Source organism: Ranitomeya imitator, chromosome 1 (assembly GCF_032444005.1).
Source record: "Ranitomeya imitator isolate aRanImi1 chromosome 1, aRanImi1.pri, whole genome shotgun sequence".
Classification (NCBI taxonomy): Eukaryota; Metazoa; Chordata; class Amphibia; order Anura; family Dendrobatidae; genus Ranitomeya; species Ranitomeya imitator.
Window position 1 is genome coordinate 1,231,103,673 of NC_091282.1, and position 15,991 is coordinate 1,231,119,663.

At 51.9% G+C, this 15,991-nt stretch overlaps 1 protein-coding gene across 1 annotated transcript in view; it reads right to left on the minus strand.

The window, feature by feature from the left end:
- Nucleotides 1-15,991, minus strand: part of DNAAF9 (dynein axonemal assembly factor 9) — a 128,883-nt gene that overhangs the window by 34,714 nt on the left and 78,178 nt on the right. Inside the window, exons 19-21 of the mRNA XM_069745132.1 lie at nt 15,812-15,862; nt 5,905-5,992; nt 5,643-5,746 (exon numbers count right to left, since the gene is read on the minus strand). Coding sequence (XP_069601233.1) covers nt 5,643-5,746; nt 5,905-5,992; nt 15,812-15,862 — 243 coding nt within the window. The remainder of the gene's footprint in view (nt 1-5,642; nt 5,747-5,904; nt 5,993-15,811; nt 15,863-15,991) is intronic.

Below are 15,991 nucleotides of genomic sequence, written 5' to 3' on the forward strand. Positions count from 1 at the left end.
GGTCCGCCGGAGAGGGAGGTGGCCAGAGGGGTCCGCTGGAGATAGAGGTGGCCAGAGGGGTCCGCTGGAGATAGAGGTGGCCAGAGGGGTCCGCTGGAGATAGAGGTGGCCAGAGGGGTCCGCTGGAGAGGGAGGTGGCCAGAGGGGTCCGCTGGAGAAAGAGATGGCCAGAGGGGTCCGCTGGAGAAAGAGATGGCCAGAGGGGTCCGCTGGAGAAAGAGATGGCCAGAGGGGTTGGCTGGAGAAGGTGGCCAGAGGGGTCCGCCGGAGAAAGGGGTGGCCAGACGGGTCCGCCGGAGAAAGGGGTGACCAGACGGGTCCGCCGGAGAAAGGGGTGGCCAGAGGGGTCCGCTGGAGAAAAAGGTGGCCAGAGGGGTCCACTGGAGAAAGGCGTGGCCAGAGGGATCCGCTGGAGAAGGAGGTAGCCAGAGGGGTCCGCTGGAGAGGGAGGTAGCCAGAGGGGTCCGCCGGAGAAAGAGGTAGCCAGAGGGGTCCGGCGGAGAAAGAGGCGGCCAGAGAGGTCCGCTGGAAAGAGAGGCAGCCAGAGGGGTCCGCCGGAGAAAGAGGTGGCCAGAGGAGTCCGCCGGAAAAAAAGGAGGTGGCCAGAGGGGTCCGCTGGAAAGAGAGGCAGCCAGAGGGGTCTCCCGGAGAAAAAGGTGGCCAGAGGAGTCCGCCGGAGAAAAAGGAGGTGGCCAGAGGCGTCCGCCGGAGAAAGAGGCGGCCAGAGGGGTCCGCCGGAAAGAGAGGCAGCCAGAGGGGTCTCCTGGAGAAAGAGGTGGCCAGGGGAGTCCGCCGGAGAAAAAGGAGGTGGCCAGAGGGGGCAGTGGGTAGTTAACTGTGTAAGGGGGCAGTGGGTAGTGTATGGTGTAAGGGGGCAGTGGGTAGTGTACTGTGTATGGGGCAGTGTGTAGTGTATAGGGCAGTGGGTAGTGTACTGTGTATGGGGGCAGTGGGTAGTGTATGGTGTAAGGGGGCAGTTGGTAGTGTACGGTGTGGGGGATGTGGGTAGTGTACTGTGTATGGGGGCAGTGGGTAGTGTACTGTGTATGGGGGCAGTGGGTAGTGTACGGTGTATGGGGCAGTGGGTAGTGTACGGTGTATGGGGGATGTGGGTAGTGTACTGTGTATGGGGGCAGTGGGTAGTGTACGGTGTGGGAGCAGTGGGTAGTGTACTGTGTATGGGGGCAGTGGGTAGTGTACGGTGTGGGGGCAGTGTACTGTGTATGGGGGCAGTGGGTAGTGTACTGTGTATGGGGCAGTGTGTAGTGTACGGTGTGGGGGCTGTGGGTAGTGTACTGTGTGTAGGGGCAGTGGGTAGTGTACTGTGTATGGGGCAGTGGGTAGTGTACGGTGTGGGAGCAGTGGGTAGTGTACTGTGTATGGGGGCAGTGGGTAGTGTACGGTGTGGGGGTAGTGTACTGTGTATGGGGGCAGTGGGTAGTGTACTGTGTATGGGGCAGTGTGTAGTGTACGGTGTGGGGGCTGTGGGTAGTGTACTGTGTGTAGGGGCAGTGGGTAGTGTACTGTGTATGGGGCAGTGGGTAGTGTACGGTGTGGGAGCAGTGGGTAGTGTACTGTGTATGGGGGCAGTGGGTAGTGTACGGTGTGGGGGTAGTGTACTGTGTATGGGGGCAGTGGGTAGTGTACTGTGTATGGGGCAGTGGGTAGTGTACGGTGTGGGAGCAGTGGGTAGTGTACTGTGTATGGGGGCAGTGGGTAGTGTACGGTGTGGGGGCAGTGTACTGTGTATGGGGGCAGTGGGTAGTGTACTGTGTATGGGGCAGTGTGTAGTGTACGGTGTGGGGGCTGTGGGTAGTGTACTGTGTGTAGGGGCAGTGGGTAGTGTACTGTGTATGGGGCAGTGGGTAGTGTACGGTGTGGGAGCAGTGGGTAGTGTACTGTGTATGGGGGCAGTGGGTAGTGTACGGTGTGGGGGTAGTGTACTGTGTATGGGGGCAGTGGGTAGTGTACTGTGTATGGGGCAGTGGGTAGTGTACGGTGTGGGGGCTGTGGGTAGTGTACTGTGTATGGGGGCAGTGGGTAGTGTACGGTGTGGGGGTAGTGTACTGTGTATGGGGGCAGTGGGTAGTGTACTGTGTATGGGGCAGTGTGTAGTGTACGGTGTGGGGGCTGTGGGTAGTGTACTGTGTATGGGGGCAGTGGGTAGTGTACTGTGTATGGGGGCAGTGGGTAGTGTACTGTGTATGGGGCAGTGGGTAGTGTACTGTGTATGGGGGCAGTGGGTAGTGTACTGTGTATGGGGCAGTGTGTAGTGTACGGTGTGGGGGCTGTGGGTAGTGTACTGTGTGTAGGAGCAGTGGGTAGTGTACTGTGTATGGGGCAGTGGGTAGTGTACTGTGTATGGGGCAGTGGGTAGTGTACTGTGTATGGGGCAGTGGGTAGTGTACTGTGTATGGGGCAGTGGGTAGTGTACTGTGTATGGGGGCAGTGGGTAGTGTACTGTGTATGGGGGCAGTGGGTAGTGTACTGTGTATGGGGCAGTGTGTAGTGTACGGTGTGGGGGCTGTGGGTAGTGTACTGTGTGTAGGAGCAGTGGGTAGTGTACTGTGTATGGGGCAGTGGGTAGTGTACTGTGTATGGGGCAGTGGGTAGTGTACGGTGTGGGGGCAGTGGGTAGTGTACGGTGTGGGGGCAGAGATATAACCATTTGGCTGGCAGTTATCTCATGTGTATGGGGGCCTTCAGACACGTACTTCCTAACATTTCGGGAATAGTTTTCAGTAGTTTCCTTACCATCAGAGGCAGGATTACAAAGACTGATAACACCTGTGTATACAGCTGATAACACCCGAACCCCCAGTCAATGTCACAGCTCGCCTGCTCCCCCTCCCTTCACAGAGTCCTTTGCACCCACTGATTAGATGCATCAGTACAAATCATATGGGTGGAGTCTGCTCATTGCTGCTAATGTTCATGTGTTTCCTGGAAGTACAGTTAGAGCCTTAAAAAAGCCCCGGTGGCCGGTGTGAGAACTGCAAGATTCTTGATTTTAAATAAAGAGTGTGATATGAAAAAATAACAATTGAAAAAATTAAAATACAATTTTAGAAAGCAGAAAGCACTTATAAGACTTCTCTGTTTCCTCCCACTCTACCGGCTTCCTGTGTGCCGAGACCAGGTGTCACGTACCTGCTTCTCAGCACGTGACTGGGGTTGCACCTGCAAGGGTTAATCTATCTCCTCTCACTCAGTCCAGCATTCAGCCTCTGTCCTATGCTGCAATGGGAGCATAAATCACACACTCGCTCATACACGCTGCCACCACTCACCAAACACACGGGCGATGAGTCCCTGAAATACTACTACTATATGCCAAGAACCAGGATCACACACTAAGGCTATGGATTCTTTTAGAGCATATAAGGCTCCAACTTATTAAAGTTTAAAGCTTTAATAGAAAAGGTACAGTGCTTACAATAAAAGGTATAAAAATATGGCAATAAAAAGTGACATACAAATATGCAAAAACAGTTATAAAAATAAAGGGAGAAAACTTACAGAAATATCTAAACTTTGCAGTCCGGCATTCATCCTGAGGGGGGATGAATATGGAATGGCTCACATCAGCTTGGCTGCCCCTCAATCTGTGAACGTGTTTCTATGTGTAAAGGCCTAATTTATAGAGTCAACCCGGGGGTCAGATTTCTAGACCAGCCTCTCAGGTTAATATTCTAATCCTTGGTTTGTGACTGGATCCTGGCTATTTTACCAATGAATACATTATTTTTCTTTGAACACTCTTCGTGCAATCTTTCTTTCTCAGAGCAAATATACAGTGTCAGGCTGCAATTTGACATGTTCCCATCAAAGGTACTAGGAGGTGTGAAGTGTTTCCAATTCTTTGTGTGTTCTCAGGACATCCCCCTGGGGTGACTGGAGACCAGAAGACTGCCTGCCTAGGATAACATAGGTCATGACCTTTGTGAGAGCTGCTGTCTCAGGACAGATGTTAATTTACTGCTGGTTATACATCCAGAAATATATTTCACTACACCAGGAAATTAGACTGCAAGGTCTGAGTGACCGCCATCTTTGTACAGCGTCGGGGATAACGTTGGAGGAATATAAGGAGTCCATAGGTACAATCTACTTTATAATTGTCTAAGGGTCACTTCCGTCTGTCCTTCTGTCACGGTTACTCATTCGCTGATTGGCCTCGACAGCTGCCTGTCATAGCTGCCGCGACCAATCAGCGACGGCCACAGTCCGGAAGAAAATGGCCGCTCCTTCCTCCCCGCAGTCAGTGCCCGCTCCGTACTCCCCTCCGGTCAGCTCTCACACAGGGTTAATGGCAGTGTTGACCGCGGTGTAACGCACTAGGTTAACGCTGCTATTAACCCTGTGTGACCACCTTTTTACTATTCATGCGGCCTATGCAGCATGAATAGTAAAACTATCTGTTAAAAAAATAAATAAATAAATAAAAAATAGTTACATACTCACCCTCCGGTGGCCCCCCCCCCCCCCGGATCAGGAACCGGCCTTTCCCGCTCCGCGCGACGCCCCGGTGACCGCTGCATGCATTGCGGTCTCGCGAGATGATGACGTACGGTCTCGCGAGACCGCTATGTCATCATCGCGCGAGACCGCAATGCAATCTTCACACCGGACCGCGCGACATGCATCGGGAACTGGCCGCTTCGATCCGGAGGCTCCAGGAGGTGAGTATGTAACTATTTTTTATTTTCTTTTTTTTTTTTTTTTAACAGGGATATGGTGCATACTACGTGACTGTGCTGTATACTACGTGGCTCTGTGCTGTATACTACGTGGCTCCGTGCTGTATACTACGTGGCTCTGTGCTGTATACTACGTGGCTCTGTGCTGTATACTACGTGGCTCTGTGCAATGTACTATGTGACTGGGCAAGCTGTGCAATATACTACGTGGCTGGGCAATATACTACGTAGCTGGGCAATATACTACGTAGCTGGGCAATATACTACGTGACTGGGCAATATACTACGTGGCTGGGCAATATACTACGTCGCTGGGCAATATACTACGTGGACATACATATTCTAGAATACCCGATGCTTTAGAATCGGGCCACCATCTAGTGTGTAATAAATGTCCCGTCCATGCCCCGTGACAATGTCTCACCTCGCTTTCTTATCTCGCACACTGACACTGTGCCCCGACTATAAATATCCACCTTGTGCGCTAGTGTCCACAATGGCAGGAAGGTCAGCGCCTGCCACGGATGGATGAGAGGAGATATAATCTGGAGGATTGGGGGCCGGGAGAGCACACAATGGCCGCTGCTGTTTGCAGCAAATAATCAGTTCCTATTATTGAGACTATTGTCAGAGAGCAAAAAAAAAAAAAGCCCCCGGAGTCCAAGGACTGCTGGCACAGATGGGGGGCAGAGGGCACAGATCCCTAGGGGGCTGTGCTGACGGCACTGGAGGGTAATTCAGTGGTTTCAGGTTCATCAGGGAGACTGATCCCAGCCTCCTCCACGTGTGGACGGCTCTGTAGGGATTTAGGACGAGGTCGGTTTGGCTCCTCAGACCCGAGGCTGCTCTGCTACTTGCACCTGTAATGGGGGCGCACAAGTTGTGCCCACAGTATGGTGGTCCCACGCTGGAGAAACTCAATATTAGCTGCATGATACTTACACCATCGTACAACTTTGCGGAGGTCATGTGACTTCTCGATACGGTCACGCTCCCGTAACTGGGGTGAACGAACAGGAGGCCGTCCGAGAAGAAATGCAATTTACCTAAGGGGAGAGAAATCACACAGTGGGACAAGGAAATCGCCATCCGCGGCCTCCATGTAATGCGCCGTGCGCACCAATAATGCATGGACAGCTCTTCTATTAAAGGCACGGTGATGGGACACTCCCTTTAAGCACTGGGATGTATGGTCTCGGATTACCTTCCTCGGGGGAGACGTGCTGGCTGCTGGAGCACATGTACGCCCCGTCACCGCCGCCCAGGAAGCCGCCCAGAAACGATTCTTGTTCCTGCAACACAACAGTCGCCAGTTATACACCATGTTCCAAATTATTATGCAAATTGGATTTAAGTGTCATAAAGATTTGTTTTGTTTTTCAAATAAACTCGTGGATGGTATTGTGTCTCAGGGCTCAGTGGATCACTGACATCAATCTGAAACACATGTGATAATTAGTTTTCCAGGTGATCCTAATTAAAGGAAAACTACTTAAAGATTATGTTCCACATTATTAAGCAGGCCATAGGTTTCAAGCAATATGGGAAATAACAGGATTTTTGGTTGCTTACCGTAAAATCTGTTTCTCGGAGCCTTCATTGTGGGACACAGGAACCATGGGGTGTATGCTGCTGCCACTAGGCAAATAAAAAAGTTAGCTCCTCCTCTGCAGTATACACCCTACCGACAGGAAGTAGGATATTCAGTTAGTGAGAAAGCAGTAGGAGAAGCAACGTGTAAAAGAGAACTATAATAATAATATAATAATAATAAACTTTATTTATATATGGCGCCGACAAATTCTACGGCGCTCCATAGATTAACAGTTTCGAACACTCAAAGAGTGTTCAAAGAACACAAACGTAAACAGTAAACAGAGCTGTTCAACTTGGGAGGGAGCTGTGTCCCCCAATGAAGGCTCCGAGAAACAGATTTTACGGTAAGCAACCAAAAATCCTGTTTTCTCTATCGCCCTTCATTGGGGGACACAGGAACCATGGGACGTCCCAAAGCAGTCCCTGGGGTGGGGAAAACAGACTTCCATCAGGTCCGAGGACTCACCACTGCTGCCTGCAGGATCCTTCTGCCCAGGCTGGAGTCCGCCGTAGTTCGGCGAAACGTGTGGATGGAAGATCAGGTTGCCGCTTGCAAAGCCATCAGCGATAACCCCGTGGCATACCGCACTGGAAGCGCCGACTGCCCGGGTAGAGTGAGCCTTATCTCAGGAGGCACTCTTGTTCTTGACCCGGAAGCTTCCAAAATTGCCATTCTGATAGAGCGAGCAATAGTCGCCTTAGAAGCCGGCAGGCCTCTACGCACGCCATCAGGGATGGCGAAAAGAGAATCCATCTTTCGGAAAGCGGCTGTGCTAGCCAGGGAGATCCTCACTGCCCTGACGAGACCCAGCCTGTTCAACGATCACTCCAGAGTCGGAGCTGGACAAAAGGAAAGGTATAACGATGTCCTTGTTGAGGTGGAAAGATGAAAACCACCTCGAGAAAGGAAGGAAGGCAGAGGTCTGCGACCACCTTGTCCTGGATTAAAATCAAGAAAGGAGGTCGGCAAGAAATGGCCGCCAACTCAAAAACGCGGCGGATCGAAGAGATGGACCTGAGAAAAACCACGTTCCGAGATAGAACTGACAGGGAAAACTCCCTGAGAGGCTCAAAGGGGGGGAACCCCTAAGCACCACCAACCCAACCTTTAAATCCCATGAATCCAGAGGCCCTGTACGGGAGGGACAGCGTGGGCCACTCATAGAAGGGAGGTCTTAACCTGTGGCTGAGAAGATAACGTCTTCTTAAAGGGAAGAAGAGCGTAGGAACCTGGCCCTACAGGGAACTGAGAGCGAAGCCCGAATCCCGTCCTGCCTGAAGGAAAACCAAATGGAAGGCAGGGAAAAAGGACATAGCTGAAAAGCGGTTGGACTCGCAACAACGAAAGTAAGCCTACCAGGTACGATAGTAGATCCTGAAAGAAGACGAAGGCTTCCCAGCCTGGATTATAGAGTGACCCATCTGGGCCGAAAGGCCGGACGCTCTTAGAACTGTGGAGTTCACAGCCACGCCATTAAACTGGGCGACCGATAATTCGGGTGAAAAATCGAACTCTGAGACAGCAGATCGGGTCCGCCTGGAAGACACCAGGGGTGTCCGCGAGAGGATTGACGATGTCTGCAATCTAGGACCTCCTGGGCCAATCCGGGACGATCAGAATGACCGGCACCCATCCAGCCTTGATCTTTTTCGACAGCTTGGAAAGCAAGGGAAGGCATGGAAACCAATAGGGGAGCCCGAACTGCGACCGAGGAATGGCCAGAGCGTCAACCCCACTGTGAGAGAAACATGTGACCCTGAGCCGACCCGAGGGACCTCCTGTTCAATCGGGACGCCATGAGGACCACCTCTGGAGTCCCCCATAGAAAAGTAATCCGATAGGAAACCTCCTGAAGTACCATTCCCCTGCCGCGAGGCCCTCGCGGCCGAGGAAGTCGGCGGCCTAAATGTCCACGCCGGGGACATGCACTGCGGAGCTCACCAGGACTGTTGCCTCTGTCCAAAGGAGGATCCTGGAATCTCGGCCGAGGCCAGCGAACGCCGAGTCCACCGCTGGTGGTAGACATATGCCACAGCTGTGTCATTGTCTGTCTGGATTCGAATTGGCAGGCTGCTGAGAATCCTTACCCAGTGAAGGAAAGACAGAAAGATGATCCGGAACTCGAGGACATTGATCGGCAGAGGGTTCCTGCGCCGACCAACCACCCTGAAAGAACAGGAGACAAAGCCCCGCGCCTCCGCGAGCGGACAGTCGTCCGTCGTCACCACCTGCCAGGGAACTGGAAGGAAGGATATGCTGTGAAGGATCTACTCTGGGATAAGAGAAGTGACCTCGGCCACAAGTCGAGGAACCATTTGACCTGGGAGAAAGCCGGATCGGACGATGCAGGGAGAAGACAGACCTGTCCCCTGCGATAAAATAGCCTGCTGAAGAAGTCTTGAAAGAAACGGGCGAAGGGAAAATTGCTTCCGATGTTGCAACCAAACCTCCTTAGGGTCTTTAAGGCCCATCGGAAAGGAGGGGAGCCGAGAACCCTGGAGCAAGCGAACTTCCTGACAAAGGAGGGATATCCTGTCCTCGGGAAGGAAGACTCTGGTCCGACAAGTGTCGAAGAACATGCCCGGAGATACGAGGCGCTGAACAAGACGGAACTTCTTCCTGTTGACGAGCCACCCGCAACGGTTAGAATGTCGGGAAAGATGGATAGACTTTCGGGAGCCTGAAACCGAAATTCCTGAGCCTCCATGAAAGTGATTACTGAACGAGGGAATATCATCCTGAAGTGTCTCCGACGAAACTTCCTGTTCAGCAAATGGAGATCCGGACTGGGACGAACCTTGTTGTCCTGTGTCAGTACAGAAAGATTCGAAGAGAAGCCTGTGAACCGTTGAACCGTTCCTGTTCTGGGACGGGAACGTTTACCCCAGATTTAAGGAGGGAAACAATGGCCGTAAAGAAACCCGGGACTAGAGCGGGGTCTCTTGGAGGTTGGGATTTGAAGAAAACGATCCCAGGACCGTGAAATGAAGAATTTGTATCTAGAGGATACAAGTGCCCTGGCCCAAGCGCCCTCTACTGAGGAGACCCAGACGTCCCTGAGGAACAGGAGACGGTTGCCCAGCCTGAGAAACGGGCTGGGGTCTGGTCGTGGGTCATGCCTAGGTGGAACCTCCAGTCCTGGACCTGGAGAATCCACCTTAGGAGTAGCGAGCACGCCAGAAAAGAGTGAGTCGAAGAATACCTTCTTCTCTTAACGTGCCTGTGGCCTCTGCGAAGAGGAATCTGATGCCGCAAAACTACGAAAAAAGTCAAAAAGACCGAAGTAGCCGCCTAAAGGGAAAGTAGGCGAGGTCTGGAGAAGGGGACTGGTGCCGCCAGTGGCGTCCTTAATAAATTTGGTCCAGCTTGGAACCGAAAGGACGTGAACCTTGAAAAGGCAGGCTCGTAAGGGACTTCTTTGATGACTCTTGAGCCAAACAGTGCGACAGCTGGCAACAACATTACTGGGCGCCTGTGCGGCAGAAGCCGCGACGTCCAGGGAACAAAATATTCCCCGGCGTGAGTAATCTGGGTGGCAAGTTCCGCCAGCCGGCCTGATGGAGTTCCAGCTTGAATGCCTTAACGGAGTTGTTTAGCCCCTCGGATACAGACTTCGAAACCCAAATGGAAGCCAAGGCTGGGCATTGGGATGATTCGGCAGTTTTGAAAGCCGACTTCACGAAGGATTCCATGATCCTATCGATGGAATCTTTCAGAGCCGCCCACCGGACAGCGTAAGGACTGTGTTGGTGGCAAGTTTACATAGTTACATAGTTATTAAGGTTGAAGGAAGACTATATGTCCATCTAGTTCAACCCATAGCCTAACCTAACATGCCCTAACATGTTGATCCAGAGGAAGGCAAAAAAAACCCATGTGCAAAGAGTAAGCTCCACATTGGGGAAAAAAATTCCTTCCCGACTCCACATACGGCAATCAGACTAGTTCCCTGGATCAACGCCCTATCAAGGAATCTAGTGTATATACCCTGTAACATTATACTTTTCCAGAAAGGTATCCAGTCCCCTCTTAAATTTAAGTAATGAATCACTCATTACAACATCACACGGCAGAGAGTTCCATAGTCTCACTGCTCTTACAGTAAAGAATCCGTGTCTGTTATTATGCTTAAACCTTTTTTCCTCCAACCGCAGAGGATGCCCCCTTGTCCCTGTTTCAGGTCTATGATTAAAAAGATCATCAGAAAGGTCTTTGTACTGTCCCCTCATATATTTATACATTAAAATGAGATCACCCCTTAGTCTTCGTTTTTCCAAACTAAATAGCCCCAAGTGTAATAACCTATCTTGGTATTGCAGACCCCCCAGTCCTCTAATAACCTTGGTCGCTCTTCTCTGCACCCGCTCCAGTTCAGCTATGTCTTTCTTATACACCGGAGACCAGAACTGTGCACAGTATTCTAAGTGTGGTCGAACTAGTGACTTGTATAGAGGTAAAATTATATTCTCCTCATGAGCATCTATGCCTCTTTTAATGCATCCCATTATTTTATTTGCCTTTGTAGCAGCTGCCTGACACTGGCCACTGAATTTAAGTTTGTCATCCACCCATACACCCAGGTCTTTTTCATTGACGGTTTTGCCCAGAGTTTTAGAATTAAGCACATAATTATACATCTTATTACTTCTACCCAAGTGCATGACCTTACATTTATACCCATTAAAGCTCATTTGCCATTTATCAGCCCAAGCTTCTAGTTTACATAAATCATCCTGTAATATAAAATTGTCCTCCTCTGTATTGATTACCCTGCAGAGTTTAGTGTCATCTGCAAATATTGAAATTCTACTCTGAATGCCCCCTACAAGGTCATTAATAAATATGTTAAAAAGAAGAGGGCCCAATACTGACCCCTGTGGTACCCCACTGCTAACCGCTACCCAGTCCGAGTGTGCTCCATTAACAACCACCCTTTGTTTCCTATCCCTGAGCCAGCTCTCAACCCACTTGCACATATTTTCCCCTATCCCCATTATTCTCATTTTATGTATCAACCTTTTGTGTGGCACCGTATCAAAAGCTTTTGAAAAGTCCATATACACTACATCCACTGGGTTCCCTTGGTCCAATCCGGAACTTACCTCTTCATAGAAACTGATCAAATTAGTCTGACATGAACGGTCCCTAGTAAACCCGTGCTGATACTGGGTCATGAGGTTATTCCTCTTCAGATACTCCAGTATAGCGTCCCTTAGAATGCCCTCCAGGATTTTACCCACAGTAGAGGGGTTTAGCAGCCGACGGATCCACAGGGGGAGAGGTCGTTCTCTAACGCCTCTCATTCCCGTTGGCAATGAGATCCGGAGGAAAGAGATATGAGACTCCAAGACGCTTGTCTCTTTGAGAACTTCTGGTAGAATTCGCTCTTTCTCTGGACAGAAGCTCCTTGAATTCAGGATGAGGAGCAAATACCTTGGGAGGTAGTTTAGACCGTCTAAACGAAACCGCCTGATCTGCGGGTTTCGTAGAGGAATCTTTGATGCCACAGGTCTCATTGGTCGCTCCAATGAGGCTTTGAACCATATCCCTCATGTTAGCGATCTGGTTCGAAACCGGCTCCAAATTATCCTTCGAAGGCGTATCATAGAAAGCCTCGCCTGACTCAGGGAAGGAGGATCGGGAGGACGCCGACTGCAGAGGAGGACCGAGTGTCGAGATGGAGCGAGAAGAAGACTCAGACTGGCATTCCTGCCTGGACCTTTTGCAGCTAGCCTTGGAGGGCTCGGACGGAGCTTCCAGCGACCCGGTGGCTACTGCGGGGGTCTGCAGGGGTAACCGATTCAGCACGGACACCAGGGTTGAGACACCCGTGTTAGATTGGCCACCGATTGAGACAGAGAGGAGGCCCAGCCTGGGATGGGGTTATCACTCTCGGGCGGATCGGCCGGGGGATCCTGGGCCGTAGGCACAATCGGGTTGCTGCAGGAGTAGGAAGACGAGAATGGCCCCCTTTTTTCCCGAGTGGTTAGGGGGCAGGGGGGGTGTGGGCAGAGGGGAGTGTCAGTCTGCAGAGCAGAGCTACTCACGGTAGACGAAAAACGGGATCCGGAGGACGCTGTTCGGCTTGATAGGATGGGCCTCCGGTAAGAAGTCGTCTTTTAGGCAGGAGGGTGATGTGGGCTCCTGCCGCAAATTGGACTCGATCTGCGGATGTGACCGCGGTATGGGCTCCTGAGATTGAGGTGCATGTAAAGGAGTCCCAAGATGGCGCCGGTGGGCGGAGAGAAGGCGGGCCGCAGTGAAAATGTCGGGCGGGAGAAAAGCCCGCCCGATGAGAGAAGAAAGGGGGCGGAGTCCGGCACCGGAAGTAGGCCCAGGCAGAAGCCGGGGCCTAAATTAGCGATCGGTGACCGGCATGGAAGGGCCGAAGCGGCAAACAGCGCGCCGCAGAAGGCGACAGGCGAGCGGCCGCCCACAGCGGCGGGTGCAGCGCAGCCGCAGGTTCAAAGCGGCGCGGCGGTCCGGCAAGCCGCCACGCCGAGGGAGGACGCGCGGCGCTGCAAGCGGCCAGAGGGACGCACCTGCAGGGGGCCCGACCAGCGACGCGGCGGCCGGCAAAGCCGCCGCGCCGAAAAGAAATGAACGGCCGCATACAGCGGCCGGAGCAGGGAAGCCACAGAGGGCCGAAGCGATGCGGCGGCCGGCAAAGCCGCCGCGCTGAAAGGAAATGAACGGCCGCACACAGCGGCCGGAGCAGGGGAGCCACCGAGGGCCGCGCTGAAGCCGGGGCTGGGAAGCCCACAGGACCCGAGGCGGAAATGTCCCCCCTGAGCAAGGCCACGCAGACAGCGCACCCGGACAAGAAGCGGCGCGGCGGTCCGCAAAGGCAGCCGCGCCGGAACAGGGGACAGGGAGGCCGCATCCACGGAAGTGGCGCGGCCGAAAAGAGATGCGACCCACACCAGAAAACTCCCCAAATAGGAACCCCCTTTTTAGGATCCAGGGAAGCCACAGGGTGGGGAGGGAAAATACTCACCTAAACATCCCACACCGGTACTAACCTGGAAGGTTTTAGACGTCCGTGGAGCTGGACGTCCTCGTCTCCTCCGACCGACAGGCTCTGGTGGGCGAGTGGGTGGGGGACGGAGCCAGGACCGGACTTCTGAGCACGCTTGTGTGCTAGGATCTTGGTCCTGGAGAGGGATCTATGAGGATACGGGGTGGCAATACACGCCGTACTCATAGTCCGCATAGTGGGACTACAGGTGTGACTGTTCACCCTGTATCCCTCCGGAAAAACCTGAAAGGTAACGACGCACATTGAGGTAGATAAGGGTCTAATGAAAGACCCGTGTCCACCTCCTACTGTCACTAAGCTAAACTGAATATCCTACTTCCTGTCGGTAGGGTGTATACTGCAGAGGAGGAGCTAACTTTTTTATTTGCATAGTGTCAGCCTCCTAGTGGCAGCAGCATACACCCATGGTTCCTGTGTCCCCCAATGAAAGGCGATAGAGAAAAAAAGGATCTCTCTGCTGCTGAAAAGCATTAAATAGTGCAATGCCTTGGGCAAGGTATAAAAACATTAGATATTTCATGAAAACTGAAGAGTGATCATCACACTGTGACGAGATTTGTGACAAACAGAGCACAGAGTTCATGCAGATAAAGGCATAATGAGGAAGGTTTCTGCCAGACAAATTCATTGGATTAAGAGAGCAGCTGCCAAAATACCATTACAAAGCAGCAAACAGTTATTTGAAGCTGCTGGTGCCTCTGGAGTCTCTCGAATCTCAAGGTGTAGGATCCTTCGAAGGCTTGCTTTGGTTCATAAACCTAATATTCGGCCACCACCCTAAAACAGTGTTCACAAAAGCAGAAACGGTTGCAGTGGGCCCAGACATACATGAAGACTAATTTCCAAAAAGTCTTGTTTACAGATGAGTGTCGAGCAACCCTGTGTGCTCAAGATGGATGGAGTAGTGGATGGTTGGTGGATGGGCACCATGTCCCAACAAAGGCTGCGACGTCAGCAAGGATATGGGGGAGTCATGTTTTGGGCCGGAATCATGGAGAAACAGCTGGTAGGGCCCTTTAAGGTTCCTGAAGGTGTGAAAATTACGTCTCCAAAGTATATAGAGTTTCTGACTGACAACTTTATTCCATGGTATAAAAAGCAGAAACGTTCCTTCAGGAGCAAAATCATCTTCATGTTGACAATGCCCCATCCCATGCTGCAAAGAACACCCCTGAGTCATTGGCTGCTATGGGCATAAAAGGAGATAAACTCATGGTGCGGCCACCATCTTCCCCTGACCTCAACCCTATGGAAAACCTTTGGAGAATCATCAAGCAAAAGATCTATGAGGATGGGAGGCCGTTCACATCAAAACAGCGGCTCTGGGAGGGAAGAAATACAAGCAGAAACTCTCCGAAAACTCACAAGTTCAATGGATGCAAGAATTATGAAGGTGATATCAAAGAAGGTTCCTATGTTACATGTAACTTGGCCTATTAGGAGGTTTTGGAGTTAAATAGCTTTTTTGTTCAGTGAATGTGACCTCCTAAGGCTGCAAATTCCACAAATGAGCATTTTCGGTTCTTTAAAACATATCAAATGTATAGAAATTAGTTTTTATTCATTTTGGAGATTATACTGTTATCATTGAGAGGTTTCTTCAATAAAATTCAATGTATAATCTAACGGCTGTGCACTGATGCCGGCTGTCAGTCAGTGTCAGGCGTGATTACATGATCACAGCCGCAGCTCTGTGTACACTTCTGACTGACAGCTGGCTGTGCACTGATGCTGGCTGTCAGTCAGTGTCGGGCGTGATCACAGCAGCAGCTCTCTTTGCTGTGACTGTCGCTCCTCTGTGCACACTTCCGACTGACAGCTGGCTGTGCACTGATGCCGGCTGTCCGTCAGTGTCGGGCGTGATCACAGCAGCGGCTCTCTTTGCTGTGACTGTCGCTCCTCTGTGCACACTTCTGACTGACAGCTGGCTGTGCACTGATGCTGGCTGTCCGTCAGTGTCGGGCGTGATCACAGCAGCGGCTCTCTTTGCTGTGACTGTCGCTCCTCTGTGCACACTTCTGACTGACAGCTGGCTGTGCACTGATGCTGGCTGTCAGTCAGTGTCGGGCGTGATCACAGCAGCAGCTCTCTTTGCTGTGACTGTCGCTCCTCTGTGCACACTTCCGACTGACAGCTGGCTGTGCACTGATGCCGGCTGTCCGTCAGTGTCGGGCGTGATCACAGCAGCGGCTCTCTTTGCTGTGACTGTCGCTCCTCTGTGCACACTTCTGACTGACAGCTGGCTGTGCACTGATGCCGGCTGTCCGTCAGTGTCGGGCGTGATCACAGCAGCGGCTCTCTTTGCTGTGACTGTCGCCGCTCCGTGCACACTTCTGACTGACAGCTGCCGGCTCCTGTGTGAAATAACGCTGATTTTCTCCCTTTTGCAGCACTCTCATTACAGTGTAAGGGTCCCTCCGACTCCTCACACACCCAAAGCAGCCCTGGACCCGGGAGTCGGACGATTCGACTCACCTTCACAGTATTCACAGCTTTCTCAGACAGTTTTACTTCAGTCTCATCCACCTATGGGGGCGAAAGTAAAATGTAAATAAATAGAATGGCGCCCAAAAAATTGCATGTTTAAGGCTTTTTGCACTGAGCACTGGGCAGGCAGTGGGACCCCCAATTAATCCCTGCGCTCAGGCTACAGTG